This window comes from Portunus trituberculatus, chromosome 19 (assembly GCF_017591435.1).
Source record: "Portunus trituberculatus isolate SZX2019 chromosome 19, ASM1759143v1, whole genome shotgun sequence".
Classification (NCBI taxonomy): domain Eukaryota; kingdom Metazoa; phylum Arthropoda; class Malacostraca; order Decapoda; family Portunidae; genus Portunus; species Portunus trituberculatus.
Window position 1 is genome coordinate 14,230,590 of NC_059273.1, and position 27,500 is coordinate 14,258,089.

General features: G+C 40.3%; 1 protein-coding gene across 3 annotated transcripts in view; it reads left to right on the top strand.

Moving 5' to 3' along the window:
• LOC123506194 (alpha-1,3-mannosyl-glycoprotein 4-beta-N-acetylglucosaminyltransferase A-like) overlaps window positions 1-27,500 on the top strand; it is a 60,130-nt gene that overhangs the window by 10,940 nt on the left and 21,690 nt on the right. For 2 of the 3 annotated variants that reach the window (XM_045258112.1, XM_045258111.1), the window contains exon 2: window positions 25,923-26,011. The exons of the other annotated variant lie outside the window; for it this stretch is intronic. In XM_045258112.1, the coding sequence (XP_045114047.1) occupies window positions 25,930-26,011 (82 nt within the window). In that variant the 5' untranslated portion in view covers window positions 25,923-25,929. The remainder of the gene's footprint in view (window positions 1-25,922; window positions 26,012-27,500) is intronic. 3 annotated transcript variants of the gene reach the window in all.

Here is a 27,500-nt window from a genome sequence, read left to right on the forward strand (position 1 = left end):
CCTCCTGCGGCCTCGCTGCACAAGACTCTCTACTTCTTCTCATCCCTATTCTGTCCATCTTCCTAATGCAAGAGTTAACCAGTATCTTCACTCCTTCATTCCCTACACTGGTAAACTCTGGAACTCTCTACCTGTGTCTGTATTTCCACCTGCCTATGACTTAAACTCTTTCAAAAGAGGAGTGTCAAGACACCTCTTACGTTAACTGGACCCTCCTTTTAGATTTTTCTGTTTTTTCTCTTTCTACTTTTCTTTTAACAGGGCCTGGCAACCAGCGGGATTTTTTTTTTCCAACACTGTGTTTGCCCTTGGCCAGTGCCCTTGTAATGTAAAAAAAAAAAAAAAAAAAAAAAAAAAATATAAATATATATATATATATATATATATATATATATATATATATATATATATATATATATATATATATATATATATATATATATATATATATATATATATATATATATATATATAGAGAGAGAGAGAGAGAGAGAGAGAGAGAGAGAGAGAGAGAGAGAGAGAGAGAGACATAATTAAAGGAATTATGGCATACGCACGTAGATAGATAGTGTGGCTACTGAAACTATCCGTGTCTTGAGTGCAGGTGTGGTGGTGGTGATGGCGGCGGTGGTGGTGGTGGTGGTGGTGGTGGTGGTGGTGACGTTGTGAGTAGTAGTTTTCTTATTACTACTCAAGTCTTGTCTGAGTAGCGTCGTGTGAAAGTCCCCTTGTGAGTTGGAGTTTATGTATAGGGAAGCGACATTCAAGCGGCCTTTTATTGACTTATATGTATTGTATCTATATAGTTTTGTCCTTGGCCAATCTCACTGATATTATTTTTTTTTTTTGTATTCATTATTCTTCTGGCCCCGTCTCCATGATACAGTCTTATTTATGTATTTGTTTAATCTATTGCATCTTCACTTTTACTCATGGCTGATCTCCATTTCTGTACTTCACTTCCACTATTTCAAAAGGCTTTATCGAAATTTACGAGTTTTTAAGGCGTTTTTACCGTTCTTGCAGCAGATTGAGAAGATTTCCATTTTATTAACTGAAGAAACACTCTTGAAAACCGCGTTAATCATCTCCGAGGCCTTGGAAAATAGTGGCGGTGAGAGAGCAAAGCGTCTCTGAATACGGACCATTAAAGCGAGTCATTACAGTGCCGGAGTCTCCAAATTCTTATACTTTTATCCATCTCGCCGCGAAGTTTCAGATCCCTCATCGATCCCCAGACATTTATTAAAGTGTTTGAGTGGCGTGGCTTCTCGTCAGCTTAATAAAAGGCTCTCGTGCAAATTTGCATCGTAAGTTTGGAAAGGTAATACTCATAGCGAGGGGCAGTGATGGAGTATTCAGTAAAAGCTTTAAGTGCGTGTGGTTTACATAATGTTTGCGTGATAAGATTACCTTGCCTTCCTCAACTGTGTGATATTGGAAGTCGAAGATTAAATAGAAAAGAAGAAAAAAAAACCACGTAATGCTTCTGTTGTGCGTAAAGTGTGAACTAAAAATACTTTCACTGAACCTGATAACTGCTTGACTGCTTCACTACCATGACACATTTCCATATTCATTCTAGTTAGTATTAAGCGATTCTATACAGCTTCAAACACTCCTGTTGGGATTAGAATGGTGAAGACTACGGCCATTTAATCTTCTGACCTCCATAGATCCTTCCTAAATCTAAATACAATTGTCCAATCTTACTCAGAACTCATGGTAAAAAAAAAAAAAAAAAAGAGTCGCAATTCTGAAGGGGTTAAGTACTTGTGTTGGGGGAACTAGCTAGCGGAAAAAGCAGAGTGTGGAAATTGCCCTTAAACACTAGTGAGAACCCGACTAATTATCTGTGTGGGCTTTGTAACTAGTCCTTGTGAGCGCCTGAAGTGTTTAGCCCCTTCAATACTGGGGCACACTTTTACCTTGAGATTTATGGACGATTAGACTATTTTATTGACATTAGGAAGGCTCTATGGAGGTCAGAAGATTGATGGCCAGTCTTCACTATTTTTATCCTCCCCAACATGAGTTTTTGAAGCTATTTAAAATCGCCGAATAGTAACCAGAATGAATATAAACACGCGTCATGGTACTGAAGGGGTTAAGGAAATTATCTCATCGCGCGACGCCTTACAGCATGTGAATGTTGTCTTGGGTCCTGATGATACACCTGACTTAAGATTTATCCCTTTCCTGGGCCTCATAACGGCGACTCTTATTAGGAGAGGAGGAAACTTAACTATACAGAGTGACGCGCAGCTCTACAGGGACCCCAGAGCGTTGACTGACTCCTAACTGACGTCTTCCCTCATGTACTGTACTAGTCACTGTTAATGTAGCGAAATGTTTGTGTAAAGGAATTGATACTCCAGTACAGTGTTTCTTATTCTTTTGGATTGATTTTATACAATACTTTCGCCACCCAATACATTTCTCCAACTGTTATGAAAACCGAGTCACACACACACACACACACACACACACACACACACACACACACACACACACACACACACACACACACACACACACACACACACACACACACACACTCTCTCTCTCTCTCTCTCTCTCTCTCTCTCTCTCAAAACTATAACATGTAACTTCCTATTTATACAGTATCTGCAGTGTAGCGACCTAATGAACGACAACCTGCTGCCCAGTGGCAAATTCCAACCATTACCTTGAAGAACCGAGCTGTAACAGACCCCTCCCCACACCCAGGCATTTATTGACCCCAGCTACTCATTGATTGACAGTCCCTTGAGATTGACATAGACCCTTTTTGGATCCATGATGTACTGTAAATACCCGTGTGCTTTATGGTAGTATTAGGAGCATGTAAAAATTATAAATAAATAGATGAAGTTTTTAAAAGTATTTATTGGCGTACATATCACATGAAAAGATTAAGTGTTTGTATTATCTTAGGGATCATATAAAGTGGGGAAAAATTAATCTTATGTTTTTATCGGAAACATTTATCTAAAAGTGAAAAGAAAAATAAACAAGTCTTAAAATATAATTAGGACATTTAAGAGGAAAAAGTAAACAATTAATTATGAAGTTATAATATATATATATATATATATATATATATATATATATATATATATATATATATATATATATATATATATATATATATATATATATATATATATATATATATATATATATATATATATATATATATATATATATATATATATATATATATATATATATATATATATATATATATAATTTCAGAGACGTTTCTGAAGATATTTTTTTCTTTTTAATATTGATTACTTCTAGACATATCATTGCCTAAATTTAAAACAATTAGGAACGAAATTGTTCACGTTATTAAGCGATGAAATGATGTGTGCTGTGTCTACTTGGGTTATTTATATTCACTCTTGCAAATAACAGTAATATTAGGGCTCTTCCTTCTCCTCAAACACACTAACACCTGCTTGAGAGCATGTTATGGTATCGTGTTTACTTATGCTGGAGCAAACTTTCATGAATCTCTCATAACACAAACAACAATTCTTCTCCTATTTCTTACCGCCGGTATGTTGAATCGCTTCTATCGCAAGGCAACTATGTGTGTTTTTTTTTTTCTCTCGTTTTATGTTGCCCTTAGCCAGCTTTCTCCTCAAACATGAAAAAAAAAATAAATAAAAAGTTTTGAATGTTAATATTCAAACAGATATTCCGACACATGTTGATGATACAAAGTTAAACCAAAGGTGCGTTTTAAAAAGCTAAAAATAGCACCGTTTGCTGCACGAGTGCAAGTGGTTTGAAAGGACCTTCACACACCAGCTGAGTAGCATCGAGTGAAGACATATTGTAACTAGTCTACCGAGGAAGGATACCTAGATGGCGGCACGAGGTGTACTTCCCTTCTGGTACAGTACTGATTCATTTTTCTTGACGCTTTGAAGGTAAACTGCGCGCAAACTCGGCCTTTAAGTAATTTGTGAAGTAACAATGCACGAAACCGCAATACCATTAATTAAGGATCAATTCAAGCATTTAAAACAGCAATCAAACACCGCACGTGTTTGGTGACATACATTTTTAAACTATATTGTTGTTATTGCTGTTTTCTTTGTTGCTGTTGCTATCATTAATTTACTATCACCATCACCACCACCACCAATACCAATATTACTTTTTTTTTTTTCATCCATGTATATCTTCAATCATATCTGTGGAGCATGTTGACTTTCAGATACATTTCCCACCGATGTCACCTGCCGTGTCTCACCTGTCTGCTGAATCTGGCGCAAGCTGGTGGATGAAGGAGACGGGGGCTTGGGGAGCGTGGAGAAGGGAAGAGAAAGGAAGGGAAGGGGAGGGAAAGCAACAAGAGGAGAAAGGGAAGGGGGCAGTACCAGCATCCGAAGTAAGGATTGTTTTCTCTTTCTCCTTTCCTTTTTCTTCCTCTTGTTATTCTTGTTCTTGTTCTTTTGTTCTTGATTCTTTCTCTTGTTGGTGGTAGTGGTGGTGGTGTTGTTGTTGTTGTTGTTGTTGTTGTTGTTGTTGTTGTTCTTTTGTACTTGTAACTTACTGGGAACGTGAATGAAAACGTGTGTGTGCGTGTGAGAGGGTGGGGGTCTTAAGGCCCTGTATTTTTAAACATTTTGCCCTCTCATTTGGACTTTTTCGAAAGGTCACAGAGAGGATCAGTCGGGTTTTCATGCGTGTGACTTAGAAACGATACAAAAAGGACAGGCTGTCTATCTGTCCATCTATTTTATCCGTACAGTGCTTCAGATCAGTGTTTACTAAAGCGTTATAATGAGAAAAAGAAGTTAAACGAACAGAATTGTGTAAAATTACTGACATTATCGGAGTGATTTGTAACATTTCGCCTGCTTGTACTCATTCGTGGTCGTGGTGTTTGGTGCCTAGCGTGAAGAGAGTGCCAGTGGAGGAGATCAGCGTGGCTCCATAGCGGTCACGCAGCAATGCTAAGGTGACATAAGCACTTCGTGATGTCTCGGCTCCACGTCAGCCTTGGGAATCAGAGGGGTCGTAGTCTGAAATGTTGCGGCGTCTTATCGCGACATTTTTAAACAGACTGCCTTCGGAAATTACTGGAGGCTTTCATGTGGGTTTTTCATGGTTTCTATGAATACTCGAGTGATAGTATGACAAGCCTAAATGGAAGTTATTGTGATTTTTAACAGTGCTTTCATGATTCTAAGGATGAAATAACAGGGCCAAGTTGAAATTTTTTTTTCTGGAATGTTTTTTTTCTTATTGATAGATGAAGTGGAAGTTATTGAGGTTTTCAAAGGTGACATGGTTTTAATGGTGATTAGAAAGGCCTAAATGAAAATGATTGGGTATTTTGGTGGTGGTGTTATGATTGTAGTAATAGTTTAGCAGGCCCAAATGGAAACTGTGGGATTTATTCGGTGTATTTTTATGATGTAAGTGATAGCTTGACATCCACAAATGGAAGTTATTTGGGTTTTTAAGAATGTTACTATGACGATTCGCGCGATAGTTTAACATAAAGGTCCTCGTAAAAACTGCCGAGGTGTAGAAGGGGTGCAGCGCTGCGTGGGTGGGTGAGGGACTGCTGCCTGTCCGGTGGGAGAAGGAAGTTAATGAGGTTTGATACATTGTGCAGAGGGTGGGGCGGCAATTCAGCGAATCCTGAGACAACATGACCGCTGGTTGTGTTGGCTCAGGGAATGAAATGTTTGCCTCTCGCGTTTGCATTGTTGTGGCTTCGTCTGACGCCGCGGTCACATCAGTCATGTCACTTCGATATCGCTCGGACACTGAGGCACGACTCGGATTAAAAATCACTTCGTTCTCTTCGTCAAGTCTATTTTCAAATGTCGCAAAATGATGACTTGGTTTTTCTATGGTTGTCTTTGGTATTGATGACGCACAAACCTTATCAAATTACCACTAGAGTAAAGGAAACCCTTGAAGAAAAGCGCTTTTAACTTATATTCAATCACATTAAAATTGAAATCCCTAGAATAACTAGAACACTCTTGAAAAACCCAGTATTCTACTCCTAGTATCTGCCAAACAATCCCTAGAACTTTAGAAACACTTGAAAGACGTTCGTAACTGACTACACGTTGTTAGAATCCCCAGAATCATAAAAGCACCATTGAAAACAGGAGTAACTTCCACGTAGAGGATACCAATATATCTACACATGGAAAAAGAACACTTGGACCTTAGAATCTCTCGGGAATCATGCAAATCCTCTTGAAACATTCGGAAAACAGCCAAGACTTATTTATTAAACTATCCCTAGAATCATGACACCCACCTCTTCACACTCTCACGTACACAAACAAACATAGATGATAGATTTGTGAGGGCGAAAAATGCAATGGATGAAAATTGAAGCATGGGAAGTGAAAGAGAATGGAGAAGAAAGGAGAGTAAGAAATGGAGTGACAGTGGCGAGGAAGAGAAGGAAAAATGACACGAGGATATGATGAAACTGAGAGCAAGGGGTGTGTGATAATGGTGAAGGAGGATGTGCAGTAAAGATAAGAGGGAAAGACAGAATGAAGGTAAATGCATATTGAGAGGTAGAGATAGAGAAAGAAAAAAATAAAGAATGACGTTACGTCCACCTCCTCCTCCTCCTCCTCCTCCTCCTCCTCCTCCTCCTCCTCCTCCTCCTTCTTATCAATCTGTACTTACCTTATTTACTTCTCTCTCTCTCTCTCTCTCTCTCTCTCTCTCTCTCTCTCTCTCTCTCTCTCTCTCTCTCTCTCTCTCTCTCTCTCTCTCTCTCTCTCTCTTTTAAAATTGTAGTCTCTGACAGAGGAAAATTTAAATGAGCCTAATGGCAGTGTGTGTGTGTGTGTGTGTGTGTGTGTGTGTGTGTGTGTGTGTGTGTGTGTGTGTGTGTGTGTGTGTGTGGCTCTCTGTGTTAGGTTAAAAGATATAAAGCATACATAGTCAGTTCGTTAGTTCGTTTCACCTTTATTTGCTGTTTTCTTACCTCATTTTAAGTACAGCGCTGTATTTCAGAAGTCACATATACATTGAATACTGTAAACACTTGTGAATTTATACATAAGATCTCAGTAAGAATTAACCTCTTCAGTACCATGACACGTTTTCATATTCATTCTGGTTACTATTTGGTGGTGATTTTATACAGCTTCAGAAACTTACGTGGGGGGGATTAGAATAGTGATGACGCAGGCCATTAATCTTCTGAGCTCCATAAACGCTTCTTAATGTCAATGAAATCGTCTGATCACACTCAAAACTCAAGGTAAAAATGACAAATACAAGGAAAGCTGGAAAAACACATTTGGCTTATCTATTATTTGTATTCTCTCTGTTATTCCTTTTCATATATTTGTCTAATCTTTCTTGAATGGGACGATAGATGGAAATTAAGGGAAATGTCAGACAATTATATATTATGGTCACTTAGTTAATTTTTAAAATTTATACAGGAGGTTAACCCCTTCAATATAGGGACACATTTTTACCTTGGGATTTGTGTACGATTAGACCATTTCATTTACATTAGGAAGGCTCCATGGAGGTCAGAGGATTAATGGCCACAGTCTTCAATATTCTAATCCCCAACATGAATTTCTGAAGCTGTATAAAATCACCAAATAGTAAGCAGAATGAATAAGGAAATGCGTCATGGCACTGAAGGGATTAAAGAAATGAAAAAAAGAACACCTACAGTAAATATAAACAAACTGAGTAATTGTTTCTTCCCTAACAAAATGACAAGGTGAAATGATCAAGAAGAGAAAATAGTTAGGTTTAAAGACACCTTGAAACTGACCTCTTGAATAAAATGGAATAGAAAAAACAACTGAAAGACGGAATAAAAAAAAGGTTGTTTGTTTATTTTCACCATCAAAAGGAATAGAAGGAAAGAATGCAAAAAAGAAAAGAAAATACAGGACGAAAAGAAATGATCTGAAAGAAGAATGGCTAGTCTTGGAAACGTCTTCAAAATTATTTCGTGAACAAACAAAATATAAAAACAAACAAAAGGAAAAAAAAAAAGAACAGGTGGTGTTTTCTTTTTCTCTCTCTTTTTGCGATATGGTAAGCTTAATTTTTCGTTCCATTTTTTCCTATGCAGTGAATTAAGCATGTATTTTTTTTCTATGCAGTGAACTAAGCATGTTTTTTTTTTTTTTTCTATGCAGTGAATTAAGCATGTATTTTTTCCTATGCAATGAATTAAGCATGTATTTTTTCCTATGATATGAACTAAAACTAAACATCTATTTTTTTATTTTTTTTTTCGAAGTAACAGTGCACAATTTTTTTCCTATGCAATTACGTGAACTAATATTTAAACGTAATATACAAAAAAGAGAGAGAGAAAAAAAAAAAACTACAAACAAACCCTCCTGACACTTCCCCACCAAAAAAAAAAAAATAAATAAAATAAAAATAAGAAAGATAAACAAATAACATGGATAAATAAAAGTGAAATAAATAAATAAACGCACAAACAACAGAAAATATGAAAAAAAAGGTTAAATGAAATAGAACATATACATTAAGAAATAATACCGAGACATTTTTAAAACATAACAGTCTTTAGATCTGAATGGAACCAACAACTTACCTGACACACAAAATGAAGGTATAGGAAGCAAACACCTATCCTTAACCCCTTCAGTATTGGGACACATTTTAACCATAAGTTTTTTGGGACAATTAGACGATTTTATTTACATTAGGAAGACTCTATGGAGGTCACAAGATTAATGGCCACAGTCTTCACTATTTAAACCCCCATACAAGCTTCTGAAGCTGTGTAGAATCACCAAATAGTAAACAGAATGAATATGGAAACATGTCATGGTAGTCAAGGGGGTTAGATAATATTGTTTGTATATTGCATTTGCCTGACGACCAATGTTTTGCTTTCGACCTCGGGAGAGGACGTTGCTAAGGGTATGTGTGGTAATAAGGCGTATGGTGACGTGGAATACAGGTGATGAGGTGACGGAGGTGAGATGGCGCTTTTCTGAGGGTGGATGTGAATATGGATGAAGATATGTGAGTAGAGTCTGGTGTGTGTGTGTGTGTGTGTGTGTGTGTGTGTGTGTGTGTGTGTGTGTGTGTGTTTGTGTATGATTGTGTATGATTGTGTTTGTTTATGGTATTTGGTCTCTCTCTCTCTCTCTCTCTCTCTCTCTCTCTCTCTCTCTCTCTCTCTCTCTCTCTCTCTCTCTCTCTCTCTCTCTCTCTCTCTCTCTCTCTCTCTCTCGGTGAACATTACTTGACTAGCTTTACTTATTTATTCAAATGTTCTTGTATTTTCCAACTTTCTCGTGTAAATGTTTGCGTGTGTGTCTTGTGTTTACGTTTTTACATATTCATATTTTCACTTGATTATTATACGATTAAGTCAAACTCGTCAGGTGTGTGTGTGTGTGTGTGTGTGTGTGGAGCATGTGTGTGGTTGCTACAAGTGGTCTCAAGTGAAACCATCTGTGTCGCGTGCCCTCCTCCTATTGGTGTTCAGGCGCTGCAGGAGACGCGTGGTTTTATTCAGAGCTAATCGTCGTCTGGGCTTCCTTTGTTTCTGAACGAGACGACTTTGCCTCCGCTCCGCTCCTGTGTCTCGATCTTCTAACACTCACAGTTTCATCGATTAGTCACTGCGATCAGGTGAAGATAAGTAACTTTTCGCTGCTTTTCCACACGGGTTATGTTGCTCTCAGGTAGTTTTGCCTGGGATGAGTGAGGTGAGTGAGTAAAGTGAGGTTTGTCTCGGTTGGATTAGGTTACGTTAAGGTAGATTAATTGTGTATTGAGGGGCCGGGGCTGGAGGTTCAGGAATACTGCAGGCTCAGGAAGATCAACAGCTGTACCCTTCGTAGGCGGTACTCGCAGGACTGTCTGGCAGAATAAGGTAGATTAAGTTTGTACAAGTTAAGGTGAGTTTATCTACGTTAGGATAAGTAACGTGAAGTTTGTCTGGGTTGAGTGAGGTGAGGTGAGTAAAGTGAGGTTTTGTCTCGGTTGGATTAGGTTACGTTAAGGTAGATTAAGTTTGTACAGGTTAAGGTGAGGTTTGTCCAGGTTAGGTGAGGTGACGTGAGGTTTGTCTTCTTGAGGTGAGGTGAGGTGAGGTTGGTTGCGTTAGGTTAGGTAAATTTAGGCTTATCTTAATTGGGTTGGTTTGGTTAAGTTTGTCCAAGATAGAGTTAGGTTTATCTAGGTTAGGTTAGGTGAGGTGAGGTTTGCCTGGGTTAGGTTAGGTTAGGTTTAAGTTAGATTAAGTTTGTACCAGTTAGGGGGAAGTTCATCTGGGTTGGGTGAGGTGAGGTTAGGTTAGGTTAGGTTAGGTTTAAGTTAGATTAAGTTTGTACCAGTTAGGGGGAAGTTCGTCTGGGTTGGGTGAGGTTAGGTTAGGTTTGCGCATGTTAGGGTTAGGTTTGTCTGCGTTAGGTGAGGTGAGGTGAGGTTTATCTGGGTTGAGCTGGTTTAGGTGAGGTTCGGATTAGTTAGGTTTGCACTTGTTAGGGTTAGGTTTGGCTGGGCTAAGTTAGATGAGTTGAACTTTGACTCGGTTGGGTTAGTTGAGATTACGTTACGTTTGCACAAGTTAGGGTGAGGTTGGTGTAGGTTAGGTTAGGTTAGATTTTGTTTTGTGTGTGGGTTCAATTAGGTGAGGTCACTATTATAAGTTTGTACGTGTTAGAGATAGGTTATGTTAGGTTAGGTGAAACGAGGTGTATCTGGGTTAGGTTAGGTTATGTTAGGCTGGGTGGGGTGGGGTGGGGTTGGGTTGGGTTGGGTTGGGTTGGGTTGGGTGGGGTGGGGTGGGGTTGGGTTGGGTTGGGTTAGGTTAGGTAAGGTAATGTTAGGTTAGGTTAGGTTGGGTTGGTTAGGTTATGTTAGGTTAGGTTAAATTTGTACAGCTAGGGTTGAGCTTGGCTGGATTCGTAAGGTTAGATTTGGTTAAATGAAGGTTGTTTTATGAATTTATTTAACATTTCTATTATTATTGTCATCATCATAATCATCATCATCATCATCATCATCATCATCATCATTATTAGTATCTTCTATTTATTTTTTTAATGCTAGAGTCATCTTTAGTGTCAATTTACTCATTCATCTTTTATCGTGACTATTATTCTGTGGTGTGATGGTCCACAGTGCACAACCTGAGGTGGCGCCGCCTCCCTTGAGAGCTCGCCGCTGGAGTGCTTCTTCTTATACTTATTAATATTCTATGTTATAAATATTTATGTTCCATGTTCCTATGCGATCGATACTGGTATGAACCCCTTCCCCCCTTCCTCCTGGTTTCCCTGTGTGTGAGAGAGAGAGAGAGAGAGTGTGTGTGTGTGTTATGAATGAGCAAAAACAAAAGCTTCTTACAGTGTTAAAAATATAATCGTACCACCACCACCACCACCACCACCATTAACAACAACAACAGCGACCTCAGCCACATCAATAACAAGTAGTGGACGGGTATGTTATTACAGGTGTTAATAATAAATGGTGAAGATTGTACCCGTCATTTTTCTTTTCTTTTTTTTTTCTTCTTCTTCTTCTTCTTCTTCTTCTTCTTCTTCTTCTTCTTCTTCTTCTTCTTCTTCTTCTTCTTCTTCTTCTTCTTCTTCTTCTTCTTCTTCTTCTTCTTCTTCTTCTTCTTCTTCTTCTTCTTCTTCTTCTTCTTCTTCTTCTTCTTCTTCTTCTTCTTCTTCTTCTTCTTCTCTTCTTCTTCTTCTTCTTCTTCTTCTAGTCATCATCATCATCATCATCATCTGCATGTTCTTGTTCTTCTTGTTCTTGTTCTTCTTTTTCTTCATCATCATCTTTTTCTTTTTCTTGTTGTTGTTGTTGTTGCTGTTGTTGTTGTTGTTGTTATTATTATTTTGTTATTTTTTTATTGATTTTTATTTTATATTTTTAGTTTCCATTCTCTCTCTCTCTCTCTCTCTCTCTCTCTCTCTCTCTCTCTCTCTCTCTCTCTCTCTCTCTCTCTCTCTCTCTCTCTCTCTCTGACACCAACAAATCATTACCTTTCCCTTGAACCAGCCTTCCCTTTTCCTGGCCTCCCGTCACCTCGCTAGCCAGTCAATTGCAATGCCTTTATCAATGACCTTCCCTCCCTCACTATCTTCACACCCTCTCCCACCACCCGCACCGCCTCAATATCCGCCCCGTCCCGAGTGTAATAGGAAGTCTGACACCTCACACAAGTTCTCTCTCTCTCTCTCTCTCTCTCTCTCTCTCTCTCTCTCTCTCTCTCTCTCTCTCTCTCTCTCTCTCTCCCTTCGTGTTCGTGTCTCTTATCGGTTTTTGGAGGGGAGACTTTTACGTTGTGGTGGCTGAAAAGGAGGGAGGAGGAGGAGGAGGAGGAGGAGGAGGAGGAGGAGGACGACGACGACGACTACTACTCTTGCCAATGCTGATAAGTGATAGAGTTCTGTGACAATATGTGTTTTTCTTTCCCCTCTCTCTCTCTCTCTCTCTCTCTCTCTCTCTCTCTCTCTCTCTCTCTCTCTCTCTCTCTCTCTCAGTCTCGTGCGGTAAAAGTTGGGTTTGTTTATTTGTTTTGGTTATTTGTTTATTTATTTAGTTTGTTTCCAGTTTGTTGTTGTTTTTTATATTATTGTTCGTACTTTGAGTTATTTATTGTGTTTTTTAGGCACGTCATTTATTCTTGTGTTTTATTTTTTTTTCTCTAACTATTGATTTCCTCGTATATGTCTATTGTTTTATTAATTGATTTCATACTGCTACTGCTACTGCTACTACTACTGCTACTGCTGCTACTTCTACTGCTGCTACTGCTACTGCTACTACTACTACTACTTGTTGTTGTTGTTGTTGTTGCTGTTGTTACTACTGTTGTTATTATTGTTGTTGTTGTTGTTGTTGTTGTTTGTTGTTGTTGTTCTTCTTCTTGTTCTTCTTCTTCTTCTTCTTCTTCTTCTTCTTCTTCTTCTTCTTCTTCTTCTTCTTCTTCTTCTTCTTCTTCTTGTTCTTCTTCTTCTTCTTCTTCTTCTTCTTTGTTCGTCTTCGTCTTCTTCTTCTTCTTCTTCTTCTTCTTCTTCTTCTTCTTCTTCTTCTTCTTCTTCTTCTTCTTCTTCTTCTTCTTCTTCTTCTTCTTCTTCTTCTTCTTCTTCTTCTTCTTCTTACTACTACTACTACTACTACTACTACTACTACTACTACTACTACTACTACTACTACCACCACCACCACCACCTTGACTGTTCACTGGGTTCAGGGTGACGGGAAGCCCAATAATACAGAGTTGAGTGCTCACTAAAGCTTGTCAAGGTGTTTGGGGTACATGGGCTGGTAAGTTTTGTCTGTTTATCTTTGTGTGTGTAGTGAAGGGGCGGTGTCTGTCGTGAGTGCTTGTTTGATCCCGTCCTATTCCGCTGTTCTGCTTATCTGTTCGTAGATGAAATAGTGATTGTCGCTTTTATATCATAGGAGATAGTGATTATTATAAGGCTCCTCTCCTCTTTAATGTAGTAGTAATAGTAGTGATAGTAGTAGTAGCAGTAGTTGTTATTGTTGTTGTTGTTGTTGTTGTGTGATAGTAGTAGTAATAGTAGTAGTAGTAGTTTAACCTTTTATCTACAGTGGTTTCTCTCGGTGTTTACTTAATAATCACATTACTATAGTCCCCGCTTAAGCTTCAGTGAATACTTCAACTCAGCATATACCTTGGAAAGACACCAGTGGCATTTAGGGAAGGGAACACAGAGCACCAGTCTATCTTTGCTTTCTCCAGTGCTACGTTCATCTCTGTCATTCCCTTCCGCGTGCAGCATCTCCCGAGCGACGACCTCCAGCGTGTTAAGAGGCGCTGGGACTGGGCTGGGTTCATGAGGGTTGTTGTGAAGTATTTAGGTGCGGCTCTGCGGCGGCTGACGTGTGGGTGACGTGTGGCTGACGGTGTAGCTATAACATGCACAGGCAACAAGAAGATGATCCCATTACATGTCTCTTGGTAGCTTCAGTTCACGTACCCTGCCTTCCGTGTCATCTCCGCCCCCACTCCTGTCTTGTCCTCATTCACACACTGCCTTGTTCTAGTATATTCACTTTATTTCTTCCACTGTGGTCAAAAGTTTTTTTTTTTCCTGCATAATCTCTCCCTCTCTGTTTTGTCCTTGTATTAATAGCTTATATATTCACTTTATTTCTTCCACTATGGCCAAAACTTTTATTTTTTCCCCTGTATCAACTTTCCCATACTGCCTTGTCCTTGTATTAATAGCTAGATATTCACTTATTTCTTCCACTGTGGCCAAAACTTCGATTATTTTTCCCCTGTATCAACTTTCCTCTCTTCCTCTTTCTCACATTCACACCCTGCTTCCTCCTAACACTTTCCCTTCTTATCAGCCATATTCAGAAACGCTTTGCTATCCCACGATGACTATTTCCAAAGGCTCTAGTTAAAGATATCCATGTTTTTAAGGGCATTTTTACGGTTCTGGTGATGGATTAACAAGATTTCTAGTAGATCATAAGGAAAACTGTCTTGAAAACCCGCCTAGTTGTCTATGAGGACTTGAAAAATTGTCGTGGTGAGATAGCAAGGCGTTTCTCAATATGGCCTTTTCTCTCACTCTTCCTTTACTGTCACACTTAGTATACCTCCTTCCTGTGCTTCTCCCTCTCTCCTTTCCTCGACCTCGCGTACTCCTCACCCAGCTGCTTCTTGACACTCGTTTGACTAATACTCCTTTTTACCATTACTCCCACACTCACTCCTTCCCTCCTTCCCTCTCTTACTCCCTTGCCTCGTCCTTCATCCCATATCCTGCTTCTCTCTAACACTTCACCTCCGCGTATCTTACTATTGATATCCATACCATTACTCTTTCTTTTCTTTTCATCCTCGTTCAGTTGTTTATCATTATTAATTATTCTATATCGTGACAAGACTGCGTGCACCTCTCGGAATGTTTTACTCACCATGTTATAATTTGTGGATAAAAGCTTTCAATCAATCAATCAATCACCTTTAGTACTAGTTATATTCATTCAGTCACGTTTCTCTCTCTATTTTTCATGGTGTTTCGTCCCTCCTCTGCCCCCCGCCCTGACGCATTCCCTCCCCAGCCCCCTTGTTCTACCTTCCTGCCGTTTCGTTCCGTCTCACTCAGCCCTTCTAAACCCTTCTAACCACTCACACCATGTGCTTATTGCCACTTATGCGTGTGCCTAGTTGAACTATATTTTATCTATTTATCAGTGTACGCCTCCTGTCTTCTTGGGCTTTCCCCTTCACCAGCAGTTGATCTATCTCATCCGCCGTCAAGACCCAGGCTGCCTTAGAAATGCCGCATGTATTAAAGACTTTTTGTTTCATTGATTAGAAAAGAGTAATGACGTACATGTACCACTGGCAGTAAAATAGCGTGTCGTCGGCACAGTTCTCATGTCGTCACTGATATATGGATGGGAATCGTGAGTCGGTGCATATATCAAACCGATGTTAAAACTATACCACCGGTGCTGGGAACAGTTGCTTGGGGTGAGGAAGTGGACGTGCAATGACTCGCTTATTCACTCGTAGGAGATTTTGTAAAAACTAAACAACATATATATTTTGCAAGAAAGGTCCAGCTATAATGATGACCCTTTGGCTTTGTGATCAGGATGGTAATGGGTATAAACACAGTGACAGAGCGATCAATGCGACTCTTGCCAGTGACGTAACAGACCTCAGCTATGTAAGGAACAACGTATTAACGGGGAAATACACATGCATGGATATCAACCCAGGTGGTTCTCTCCATTATCGTATGAAGAAAAAAACACTATAAATGAAACACACGGAAGGCCTTTCACGAGGTTCCGGGTGAGTGGGCACGCATTGACCTGGGAGAGTGGCAGATGGAATACATATAGATGTGGTCGTGGAAGATTACCGCTGGAAGGGCGTCTATGTTAGTGCGGTGCGCCAAACTATCTTTCTGTGTGTGTGTGTGTGTGTGTGTGTGTGTGTGTGTGTGTGTGTGTGTGTGTGTGTGTGTGTGTGTGTGTGTGTGTGTGTGTGTGTGTGTGTGTGTGTGTGTGTGTGTGTGTGTGTGTGTGTGTGTGTGTGTTTGTTTGCCTTTCTAGCTATTAGTCTTTCGTAATTAACTTTCATCGTCAGAGAGAGAGAGAGAGAGGAAGAAAAAGGGTTGTTCATTAGTTCTGCGTTTGGCCTTTTGTTTCATTTATATCCAATTTAACGACCTCCACTGGCGCCACGCGATGTGTAGATACGGGCCGTGTTGTTAGTCCATACACTCACACACGCACATGCAAAATTCACATCGCCGTGGTAATAAGTGGCGCGCGTCTGTCTATTGTGAGTGGAGGGGTGGAGGCCGTCAGTCGCGATTGGCAGAGGAACCAGAAATGAAATCGTACCGGTAACTTGCACCATGACACTATTAATATGAAGTTACAGTTCCAGTTAGGTTATTGTTCCACCTGTGTTGTATTGAGTCTAACCCTTTGAGTGTCTTGTGAGGGATGCCATCCGTCGCGATTGGCAGAGAAAGAAGTTAAATCGTACAGGTAACTTGCGCCATGATAAGTTTATTAATACGGAGTTACAGTAGCAGTTAGGTTATTGTTGCACCTGCATTGTATTGAGTTTAAGCCTTTGAGTGTCTGATGTGAGGGATACCGTCAGTCGCGATCGGCAGAGAAAGAACCAGAAGTGAAATTGTACCGGTAACTTCCACCATAATACTTACTTATTAATACGGAGTCACAGTAGCAGTTAGGTTATTGTTGCACCTGCATTGTATTGAGTCTAACCATTTGATTGTCACTTGGTACGCCTTTCGCTAATCACCAATCACTTTTCACATCTTTACTTGACCTACAGCCGCGTCCAGTCTTGAAATTAGGACGAAATTGCAAAATATATTTTTTTTCGTCGCTAATTTGCTTTATAGATGGTTATAAAGACTTCACGCATTGCTTCTGGTGCTGCTAATTGTTTCCTGTCGCAGTGAAAGGTGAAGGAGATATCATAGTCGTACATTGGTTCATTTCGTGACTAGAACTGTTATTATTTTGTTAAACTAGAGACGTCAAACTGTTAAGTACTCCAATCTTGTTACATGTTTAAGATCCAGAGTCTGTAGCAGTTGGATTATAATAAAACCAGCATTGTATTCAGTTAAGATGTCATTTTACTTATATTTAACTTAACCCCTTCAGTACTGGGACGTATTTTTACCTTTAATTTTTTGGGGGTACGTTTAGACCATTTTATTTGTATTAGGAAGGGTCTATGGAGGTCAGAAGATTAATGGTCCAGAGTCTTTACCATTTTACTCCTCACATAAGTTTCTGAAGCTGTTTAGAATCGCCAAATAGTAAGCAGAATGAATATGGAAACGCGTCATGGTACAGAAGGGGTTAAACTGAAACGGGATGGCAATTTAAGTGGATCTTGTTTAAGTCGTTTTTGTTGCCCTTAGCCAGTTTTTCCCTTCTTGCTTAAAAAAAAAAAAAAATACTATCTTTTCACTCCAACATTGTATTAAGTTTTTGGATACACCTTGTGGAAGTCTTATCAGGGTCACACAATACTCGTGGGTCTACTGCTGTTTGTTTTTCCTCCCCCGTGTGCCAGGAGTAGGGCAGGCCGGCAATAAATACCAGAGTAGCAGTTCATTGTGTTCGTCAAAGTGAATATTTCCTTTGTTATTGGCTACGATGCAGCAGATTATTTTTTACACGATTTCTTGCTTGTTCACTCACTATCACCATTGCTACTGCCGCTTATCTATCTATCTGTCAGTGTGTGTGTGTGTGTGTGTGTGTGTGTGTGTGTGTGTGTGTGTGTGTGTGTGTGTGTGTGTGTGTGTGTGTGTGTGTGTGTGTGTGTTAATCTGTCTGTCTGTCTGTATGTATGTATGTCTATCTATCTATCTATCTATCTATCTATCTATCTATCTATCTATCTATCTATCTATCTATCTATCTATCTATCTATCTATCTATCTATCTATCTATCTATCTATCTATCTATCTATCTATCTATCAATCACTGCCACTACCACCACCATTATTACCACCGACCACCACTACCACTACTACTTACCACTGTAACTACCACCACTGCCATTACCATTTACTACTACCACCACTACCATCCACCACCACTACCACCACCACCACTACTATTAGCACTTCATCATCTTGACATATGTGTAAGTGCGAACAAACATATAACTAATTATCGCTATTTTTTCCTCATTATCATTTTATCACGTGGATCGATGGTTGCTATTGATACGGTTGTCAACTAACAATGAATCACAGCACGGTGGCGACCTGGACTAGTGCCGCTGAACACTGTGCCATTGTGTTCTTGAACGTAGCAGTGTGTCACCTGTGGCGCATTGAACAGCCTGTGATGAAAGTTATTGCAGTGTTCAAAGGGGCTTTTATGTATAATATTACGATATTCTGGAGGGTTTTGTTGAGGTTTTAAGGTTTCCAAGGCTGTTTTTTTTTATAATGTTAGTTCCAATGAGGTTTTTAAGGTATTTAAGGCTGTTTGTGATAGTATTAGTTTGTTAAGCCCTTTTTTTTTACAATACTGAAATTCTGGAAGATTTTTGTTGAGGTTTGAAGGTTTTCAAAGCTGTTTTCTTAACATTGTTAGTTTCATTGAGGTTTTTAAGGTTTTCAAGGCTTTTTGTGATAGTGTTTGTGTGTGAGGCTCTTTTTTTTTTTTTTTTTTTTTACAATATTATGACATTCTGGAAGGCCTTACTTGAGATTTTAAGCTTTCCAAGGCTGTTTTGCTGTGACGGTGTTAGTTTGCCATGCTTCAGTGGACGCTGGTGAGATTTTCCAAAATTATTTTCTTCTGATTTTAGTGATAGTTTGGCAAGTTGTAGTGAAAGTTAGGAGGTTTCTCGCAGGATTCTTGCAGTTTTTGTGGTAGTTTCGCAGATTTTAGTGGATGTGTTTCTTATCAAAATTCTAGTGATAGTTCGAGAGGCTCATGTGTACGTTGAGAGAGAGAGAGAGAGAGAGAGAGAGAGAGAGAGAGAGAGAGAGAGTGTGTTTCACTGTTTGATCTGCTGCAGTCTCTGACGAGACAGCCAGACGTTACCCTACGGAACGAGCTCAGAGCTCATTATTTCTGATCTTCGGATAGGCCTGATCAGACCAGGCACACACCACACACCGGGTGTGTTTTTTTTTTTTTTTTTTTACATTACAAGGGCACTGGCCAAGGGAAAACAAAGTGTTGGAGAAAAAAAAAAAAATCCCGCTGGTTGCCAGGCCCTGTGAAGAGGAAAGTAGGAGAAAGAGAAAAAACAAAAAAATCTAAAAGGAGGGTCCAGTTAACGTAAGAGGTGTCTTGACACTCCTCTTTTGAAAGAGTTTAAGTCATAGGCAGGTGGAAATACAGACACAGGTAGAGAGTTCCAGAGTTTACCAGTGTAGGGAATGAAGGAGTGAAGATACTGGTTAACTCTTGCATTAGGAAGATGGACAGAATAGGGATGAGAAGAAGTAGAGAGTCTTGTGCAGCGAGGCCGCAGGAGGGGAAGGCAAGCAGTTAGCAAGTTCAGAAGAGCAGACAGCATGAAAACAGCGGTAGAAGACAGATAAAGATGCAACATTGCGGCGGTGACTTAAAGAATCAAGACAGTCAGTTAGAGGAGAAGAGTTGATAAGACGAAAAGCTTTAGATTCCACCTTGTTTAGTAAAGCTGTGTGTGGATCCCCAGACATGAGAGCCATACTCCATACACGGGCGGATAAGGCCCCTGTACAGAGCAAGCAGCTGGGAGGGAGAGAAAAATGGACGAAGACGCCACAGGACACCTAACTTCTTGGAAGCTGATTTAGCAAGAGTAGAGATGTGAAATTTCCAGTTTAGATTTTTAGTGAAGGATAGACCGAGTGTGTTTAATGTAGAGGAGAGGGAAGTTGAGTGTTATTGAAGAAGAGAGGATAGTTGTCTGGAAGGTTATGTCGAGTAGATAGTTGTAGAAATTGAGTTTTGAGGCATTGAACAAAACCAGGTTTTCTCTGCCCCAATCAGAAACAAGTGAAAGATCAGAAGTTAGGCGTCCTATAGCATCTCGCCTTGAGTCATTTAATTGTTGTTGGGTTGGGCGTCTGTTGAACGCTGTTGAATAATGCAAGGTGGTATCATCAGCATAGGAGTGGATAGGGCATTGAGTCAGATTTAGGAGATCATTGATGAATAATAGAAAGAGAGTGGGTGATAGGACAGAACCCTGTGGAACACCACTGTTGATAGTTTTAGGGAAGAACAGTGACCGTCTACTACAGCAGCAATAGAACGATCGGAAAGGAAACTGGAGATGAAGGTACAGAGAGAAGGATAGAATCCGTAGGAGGGTAGTTTAGAAATTAAAGATTTGTGCCAGACTCTATCGAAGGCTTTCGATATGTCAAGGCCGACAGCAAAGGTTTCACCGAAGTCCCTAAAGAGGATGACCAAGATTCAGTTAGGAAAGTAAGAAGATCACCAGTAGATCTGCCTTTACGGAAACCATACTGGCAATCAGAGAGAAGGTTGTGAGCTGATAGATGCCTCATTATCTTCCTATTAAGGATAGACTCAAAGGCTTTAGAAAGGCAGGAAATCAAAGCTATAGGGCGGTAGTTAGAAGGATTGGAGTGGTCACCTTTTTTAGGGACAGGTTGAATGTGAGCAAACTTCCAGCAAGAAGGATAAATAGAAGTAGAGACACAGATGAAAGAGTTTGACCAGGCAGTGAGCGAGTTCGGAAGCACAGTTTTTGAGAACAACAGGAGGGACTCCATCCGGACCGTAAGCCTTCCGAGAATCAAGGCCAGAGAGGGCCAGGAAAACGTCTTTATAAAGAATTTTAATTTTAGGGATGAAGTAGTCAGAGGGTGGAGGAGTAGGAGGAATATGCCCAGAATCATCCAAAGTTGAGTTGGTAGCAAAGGTTTGAGCGAAGAGTTCAGCTTTAGAAAAGAAGAGACAGCTGTAGAGCCATCTGGATGAAGTAAAGGAGGGAAAGACGAAGAAGTAAAGTTGTTAGAGATATTATTGGCTAGATGCCAGAAATCTCGAGAGGAGTTAGAATTGGAAAGACTTTGACATTTTCTATTGATGAAAGAGTTTTTAGTAAGTTGGAGAATAGATTTGGCATGATTACGGGCAGAAATATATAGGGCATGAGTTTCAGCAGTTGGATGGCTACGGAACCGTTTGTGAGCCGCCTCTCTATCATTGACAGCACGAGAACAAGCAGAGTTAAACCAAGGCTTTTTAGCTTTAGGGTTAGAGAAAGTATGAGGAATGTATAGCTCCATGCCAGAGATAATCACCTCTGTTATGCGCTCGGCACAAAGAGAAGGATCTCTGACATGAAAACAATAATCATCCCAAGGGAAATCAGAATAGTACTGCCTTAGTTCCTCCCACTTAGCAGAGTTAAAATGCCAGAAGCACCTCCGCTTAGGCGGGTCCTGAGTCTGCACTGGAGTGATAGAACAGGTAACGGAAATTAGATTGTGGTCGGAGGAGCCCAACGGAGAGGAAAGTTTAACAGAGTAAGCAGAAGGGTTGGAGGTTAGGAAAAGATCTGTTAATCTGTCTGTCTGTCTGTCTGTATGTATGTCTATCTATCTATCTATCTATCTATATCTATCTATCTATCTATCTATCTATCTATCTATCTATCTATCTATATCTATCTATCTATATCTATCTATCTATCTATCTATCTATCTATCTATCAATCACTGCCACTACCACCACCATTATTACCACCGACCACCACTACCACTACTACTTACCACTGTAACTACCACCACTGCCATTACCATTTACTACTACCACCACTACCATCCACCACCACCACCACCACTACTATTAGCACTTCATCATCTTGACATATGTGCAAGTGCGAACAAACATATAACTAATTATCGCTATTTTTTCCTCATTATCATTTTATCACGTGGATCGATGGTTGCTATTGATACGGTTGTCAACTAACAATGAATCACAGCACGGTGGCGACCTGGACTAGTGCCGCTGAACACTGTGCCATTGTGTTCTTGAACGTAGCAGTGTGTCACCTGTGGCGCATTGAACAGCCTGTGATGAAAGTTATTGCAGTGTTCAAAGGGGCTTTTATGTATAATATTACAATATTCTGGAGGGTTTTGTTGAGGTTTTAAAGTTTCCAAGGCTGTTTTTTTTTTATAATGTTAGTTCCAATGAGGTTTTTAAGGTATTTAAGGCTGTTTGTGATAGTATTAGTTTGTTAAGCCCTTTTTTTTTACAATAATGAAATTCTGGAAGATTTTTGTTGAGGTTTGAAGGTTTTCAAAGCTGTTTTCTTAACATTGTTGGTTTCATTGAGGTTTTTAAGGTTTTCAAGGCTTTTTGTGATAGTGTTTGTGTGTGAGGCTCTTTTTTTTTTTTACAATATTATGACATTCTGGAAGGCCTTACTTGAGATTTTAAGCTTTCCAAGGCTGTTTTGCTGTGACGGTGTTAGTTTGCCATGCTTCAGTGGACGCTGGTGAGATTTTCCAAAGTTATTTTCTTCTGATTTTAGTGATAGTTTGGCAAGTTGTAGTGAAAGTTAGGAGGTTTCTCGCAGGATTCTTGCAGTTTTTGTGGTAGTTTCGCAGATTTTAGTGGATGTGTTTCTTATCAAAATTCTAGTGATAGTTCGAGAGGCTCATGTGTACGTTGAGAGAGAGAGAGAGAGAGAGAGTGTGTGTGTTTCACTGTTTGATCTGCTGCAGTCTCTGACGAGACAGCCAGACGTTACCCTACGGAACGAGCTCAGAGCTCATTATTTCTGATCTTCGGATAGGCCTGAGACCAGGCACACACCACACACCGGGACAACAAGGTCACAACCCCTCGATTTACATCCCGTACCTACTCACTGCTAGGTGAACAGGGGCTACACGTGAAAGGAGACACACCCAAATATCTCCACCCGGCCGGGGAATCGAACCCCGGTCCTCTGGCTTGTGAAGCCAGCGCTCTAACCACTGAGCTACCGGGTGTGTGTGTGTGTGTGTGTGTGTGTGTGTGTGTGTGTGAAAGAATATAATCGACAAATGTGGTGGACCTGAGTGTTGCTATGGAAGCTATAAGAAATAACATAAGAGACAGTACCTCATCTAGAAGATTAATATATAAAGAAATTAACCCTGACTTAGAAGTGCATAAGGTGTACGAGGAAAGACATGTAGTTAATGAAATGCACAGACTTCAATTTACAAGATTTCGTGTAAGTAGTCACTCATTATTGTGTGAAACGGGTCGGTGGAACAGGCGAGTTAGGGGTCGCTTGCCACTGGAAGACAAACTGTGTACTTGTGGTCACATGTACTAGAGGATTGTGGCAGAACTCGGTGGATTAGAGAACATTATAATTTTTCAAGGTTAGAACAACTGTTCACTGATGAATTTGATCCCAGAGTTACATGTGAAATAATATATAAAACTATGAATGTTAATGTGTAACATGAATGCTGTGGTCGATAAACTATCTATAACGTAATTTTCAGGAGGGAAGCTAAAGTTTCTTTGCTGTGATAGGCTCGGTTTTAGTATTTTTTATTTAATTTAATTTTACTAATTATGTTTAAGTAGTTCTAATGTTTTAGTTTTGCATTATTTACATTATACTGGTTGTTTTTATTCTTGCTGCTTTTAGTTAGATATTTTATGTCGCTGAGTTTTAGTAATTCTTTATAGAGATTTCATTGTTCTTTTGTTTGTTGTTAAAAGTGTTTTTTAATGTCCGGAAATATTAATTTTGTGGACTGCGGTTTTCCTTTAAGTGTTAGTTTTCCTTTTATTGAGCGTTCTGTATATAATTCTATTTTTATGATTAAGTATATGTAACAAACTGCGGTCAATAAACTATCTATCTATCTATCTATTTGTGTGTGTGTGTGTGTGTGTGTGTGTGTGTGTGTGTTTTCGCCATCTGTCAAGGATCAGATGAATCAGTTTTCGATGCTAGACTCAAATCTCCAAAGACTCGGGAGCCAGACGTGTCCCGTATTGACTCTGGCTCGTCTGCAAAGGTGTGACTAGGAACACTCACTAGCAGAGGTGTGGCTAGCAGAGGTGTGGCTTGGAAAGGTGACTATCAGAGGTGTGGCTTGGAAAGGTGACTATCAGAGGTGTGGCTTGGAAAGGTGACTATCAGAGATGTGGCTAGGAAAGGTAACTAGCAAAGGTGTGATTGGAAAGGTGACAAGCTAAGGTGTGGCTGGGAAAGGTGACTATCAGAGGTGTGGCTTGGAAAGGTGACTATCAGAGGTGTGGCTGGGAAAGGTGACAAGCAAAGGTGTGGCTGGCAGAAGTGTGACTGAGCAGAGATGTGGCTGGTAAAAGTAACTTGCAAAGGCGTGATTGGAAAGGTGACAAGCTAAGGTGTGGCTGGGAAAGGTGACTAGCCAAAATATGGCTGGTAAAAGTAACTTGAAAAGGTGTAGCAGGAAATGTGTGACCGGAAAAGCTGAGTAGTAGAGGTGTGGCTGGCAAAGCTGTGAATAGGAGAGAGAGAGAGAGAGAGAGAGAGAGAGAGAGAGAGAGAGAGAGAGAGAGAAGGAGAAGGGGGGAAGTAGCAGTGAATTATAAAGTAGTGTAAGCGGGTAAGAACGGGAGGTAATAGGAGAGTGGGGGCAGGGGAGGTGAAGATCCTGGTATGTGCCGATGATACCTTGAATGGTAAATGATGTAGACGTGGCATGAAAACCACACACACACACACACACACACACACACACACACACACACACACACACACACACACACACACACACACACACACACACACACACATTCCTGGTAAATGCAGTACAAGTCAGTTTATGGAAAATATCCCGCCAAACGCACGTTAAGGAATAGACTTGTATAACGACAGCTCACGTTGGAGCCGTAATGTTGTTTTTTTCTGGTCCACGTATTTGTAGCCACAGCGGGAAAACACCGACGTGATTTAGCTCAAAGTCTGGTACAAGTGTGGTGAAAAGGCCCCCTTAATCATCAGTTTTCTAAAGAGTGAATACCGCAGAGGGAGCGAGAGAGAGGAAGGGAGGGAGGGAGGGACCACGTATACCCATAATTTCGTGAGGACGCTCGATATTTTTCAGCACACACACACACACACACACACACACACACACACACACACACACACACACACACACACACACACACACACACACACACGCCGTTGTCAGATAAACGAGTAAAGACTTCTTCCTCCAATTTTAATACGATGTGCATTGTGAACTAAACATTTCATGGGTCTCCTCTCGTGCAGTGAATAGACTCAATACCTTAAGTTTATATAAGTTATTACCAAGAAAGTGTTCTTGATTTCACTCATAGCTTAATTAGGATTTTTGCATCACTTTTTAAAGATATATCGTTCGTGTGGCTTGCTGGGAAGAATTATGATGAAAGGGCCGCCGTGTTACAGTGGAACCATGCGTGCTTTAGGGTCCGAGGGGTCTCCAAGCGCACGGGTTCGAATCCTGTCCATGGTCCGAGTGTAGGTTGGGCTTCCTCACTCGGGGCAACGGTTTCCTAGCGGGTGGGCTTTGAGATAGGAGGTACCCAAAAAGTATACCCTTTAGCCCATAAATTCCCGTGAAAAGCCCACATTGTATAAATAAAATAAAAAAGAAAAAAGCAGATCGTTTTAGTTATGATTTATGTGATGCTTAAGTCATTTCATTCATTGCTTTAAATAGTCTGTTATAACAATGATAAAAGGATGGATAGTGTGTGTGTGTGTGTGTGTGTGTGTGTGTGTGTGTGAAGTGATTTTGTCATAACGCTGATATTAGTCATGACGGAGAATTCTCTGTGACGTGATGGGCGATAGCTGAGTGCCTTCCTTGTGTCTTTACAGCGCCAAAATGCTGCGGCGGCGCCTCGGTGTGCTGTTCACTGCGGTGCTGCTCACTCCTGCCTTCGTTCTCTTCTTTGTGGCCAGTCCTGGTGAGTTTTAGTAGTAGTAGTAGTAGTGATAGTAGTAGTAATAGTTGTAGTTGTAGTTGTAGTAGTGATGATTGCTTTCTCTCTCTCTCTCTCTCTCTCTCTCTCTCTCTCTCTCTCTCTCTCTCTCTCTCTCTCTCTCTCTCTCTCTCTCTCTCAGGTTCCTTTTATGTAAGAGGAGTTTTGGCTTAGGGCGACAATAGGGTGAAAAAAAAAAAGGCTAATTGAAGTGCCAGTCCCCTGTGTGTGTTTCACTGTTTGATCTGCTGCAGTCTCTGACGAGACAGCCAGACGTTACCCTACGGAACGAGCTCAGAGCTCATTATTTCCGATCTTCGGATAGGCCTCTGAGACCAGGCACACACCACACACCTACTCACTGCTAGGTGAACAGGGGCTACACGTGAAAGGAGACACACCCAAATATCTCCACCCGGCCGGGGAATCGAACCCCGGTCCTCTGGCTTGTGAAGCCAGCGCTCTAACCACTGAGCTACCGGTGTGTGTGTGTGTGTGTGTGTGTGTGTGTGTGTGTGTGTGTGTGTGTGTGTCATCAACGCTGGTATTGCCAAGGTGTTGTACTTCTGAAGCTTGGCCGTGATGTGTAGTCGAGTAACACCCTAATGCGCACCACTCTCATTCGTATTTATCTCACAATTTCCGGTCCTCTCAATATACATCAGATTTTGTAACATTGCCTGCTGATTACAAGAAGGAACCCTTTCATTGGTATTGAGAATAGGATAACTGAAGGAGATTTTCATGGGTAAATATATCTTTACTTGGACTAATAGGCTTAAAGAACTCCATCACTCATTTTACTATATCGTTGTTCTATTGGGAATACTCCAGCAGCATGTGGTTGGGTTTGAAGTATTCGTAGCATTCAGAGGGTTGAGATTGATGGAGGCACAAACCACTGCTGGAGTGTGATATCAGAAGTATTCATAACAGTCATAATGTTGAGATTTATGAGGGGATTCAAAACATGGCGGGAAAAGGAGTGTGACTAGGAATTGTCATAGCATTCAGAAGATTGAGATGGATGAAGGACACACAACATTGCGGAAAAAATGAGAACACGGATTGACTACTTGGTGTGAGTGTGCGCACATTGCACACCCTCCAGGAAGTGTCCGTGTTTGCTGTTCTCTCGTGTAGGTAATGCCGTTTGTCATGCAAATAACTACCTTTAATAAAGAATATTGATATTTGTGACATAAAAAACTCGACACTGATATCAGATTTGAATGCGAGTAAAAAGTTGACAAGTGTGTATCACTCGTATAGTTTAATTTGTCCCGTTTGTCGTATTAAGACGGTATTCTTAAACACTTCGGCTTAACAGGCTCATGTGTAATGGTTCAAAATTTTTTTTGTCTCCATTCTCCACTACATGAATTCCTAATAACGGTGTGGCTTCTATTCATTTATCTCACAAATTCCATCCTGACATTGCGCAAACAATTACAGAGTTGCACACATACACTAT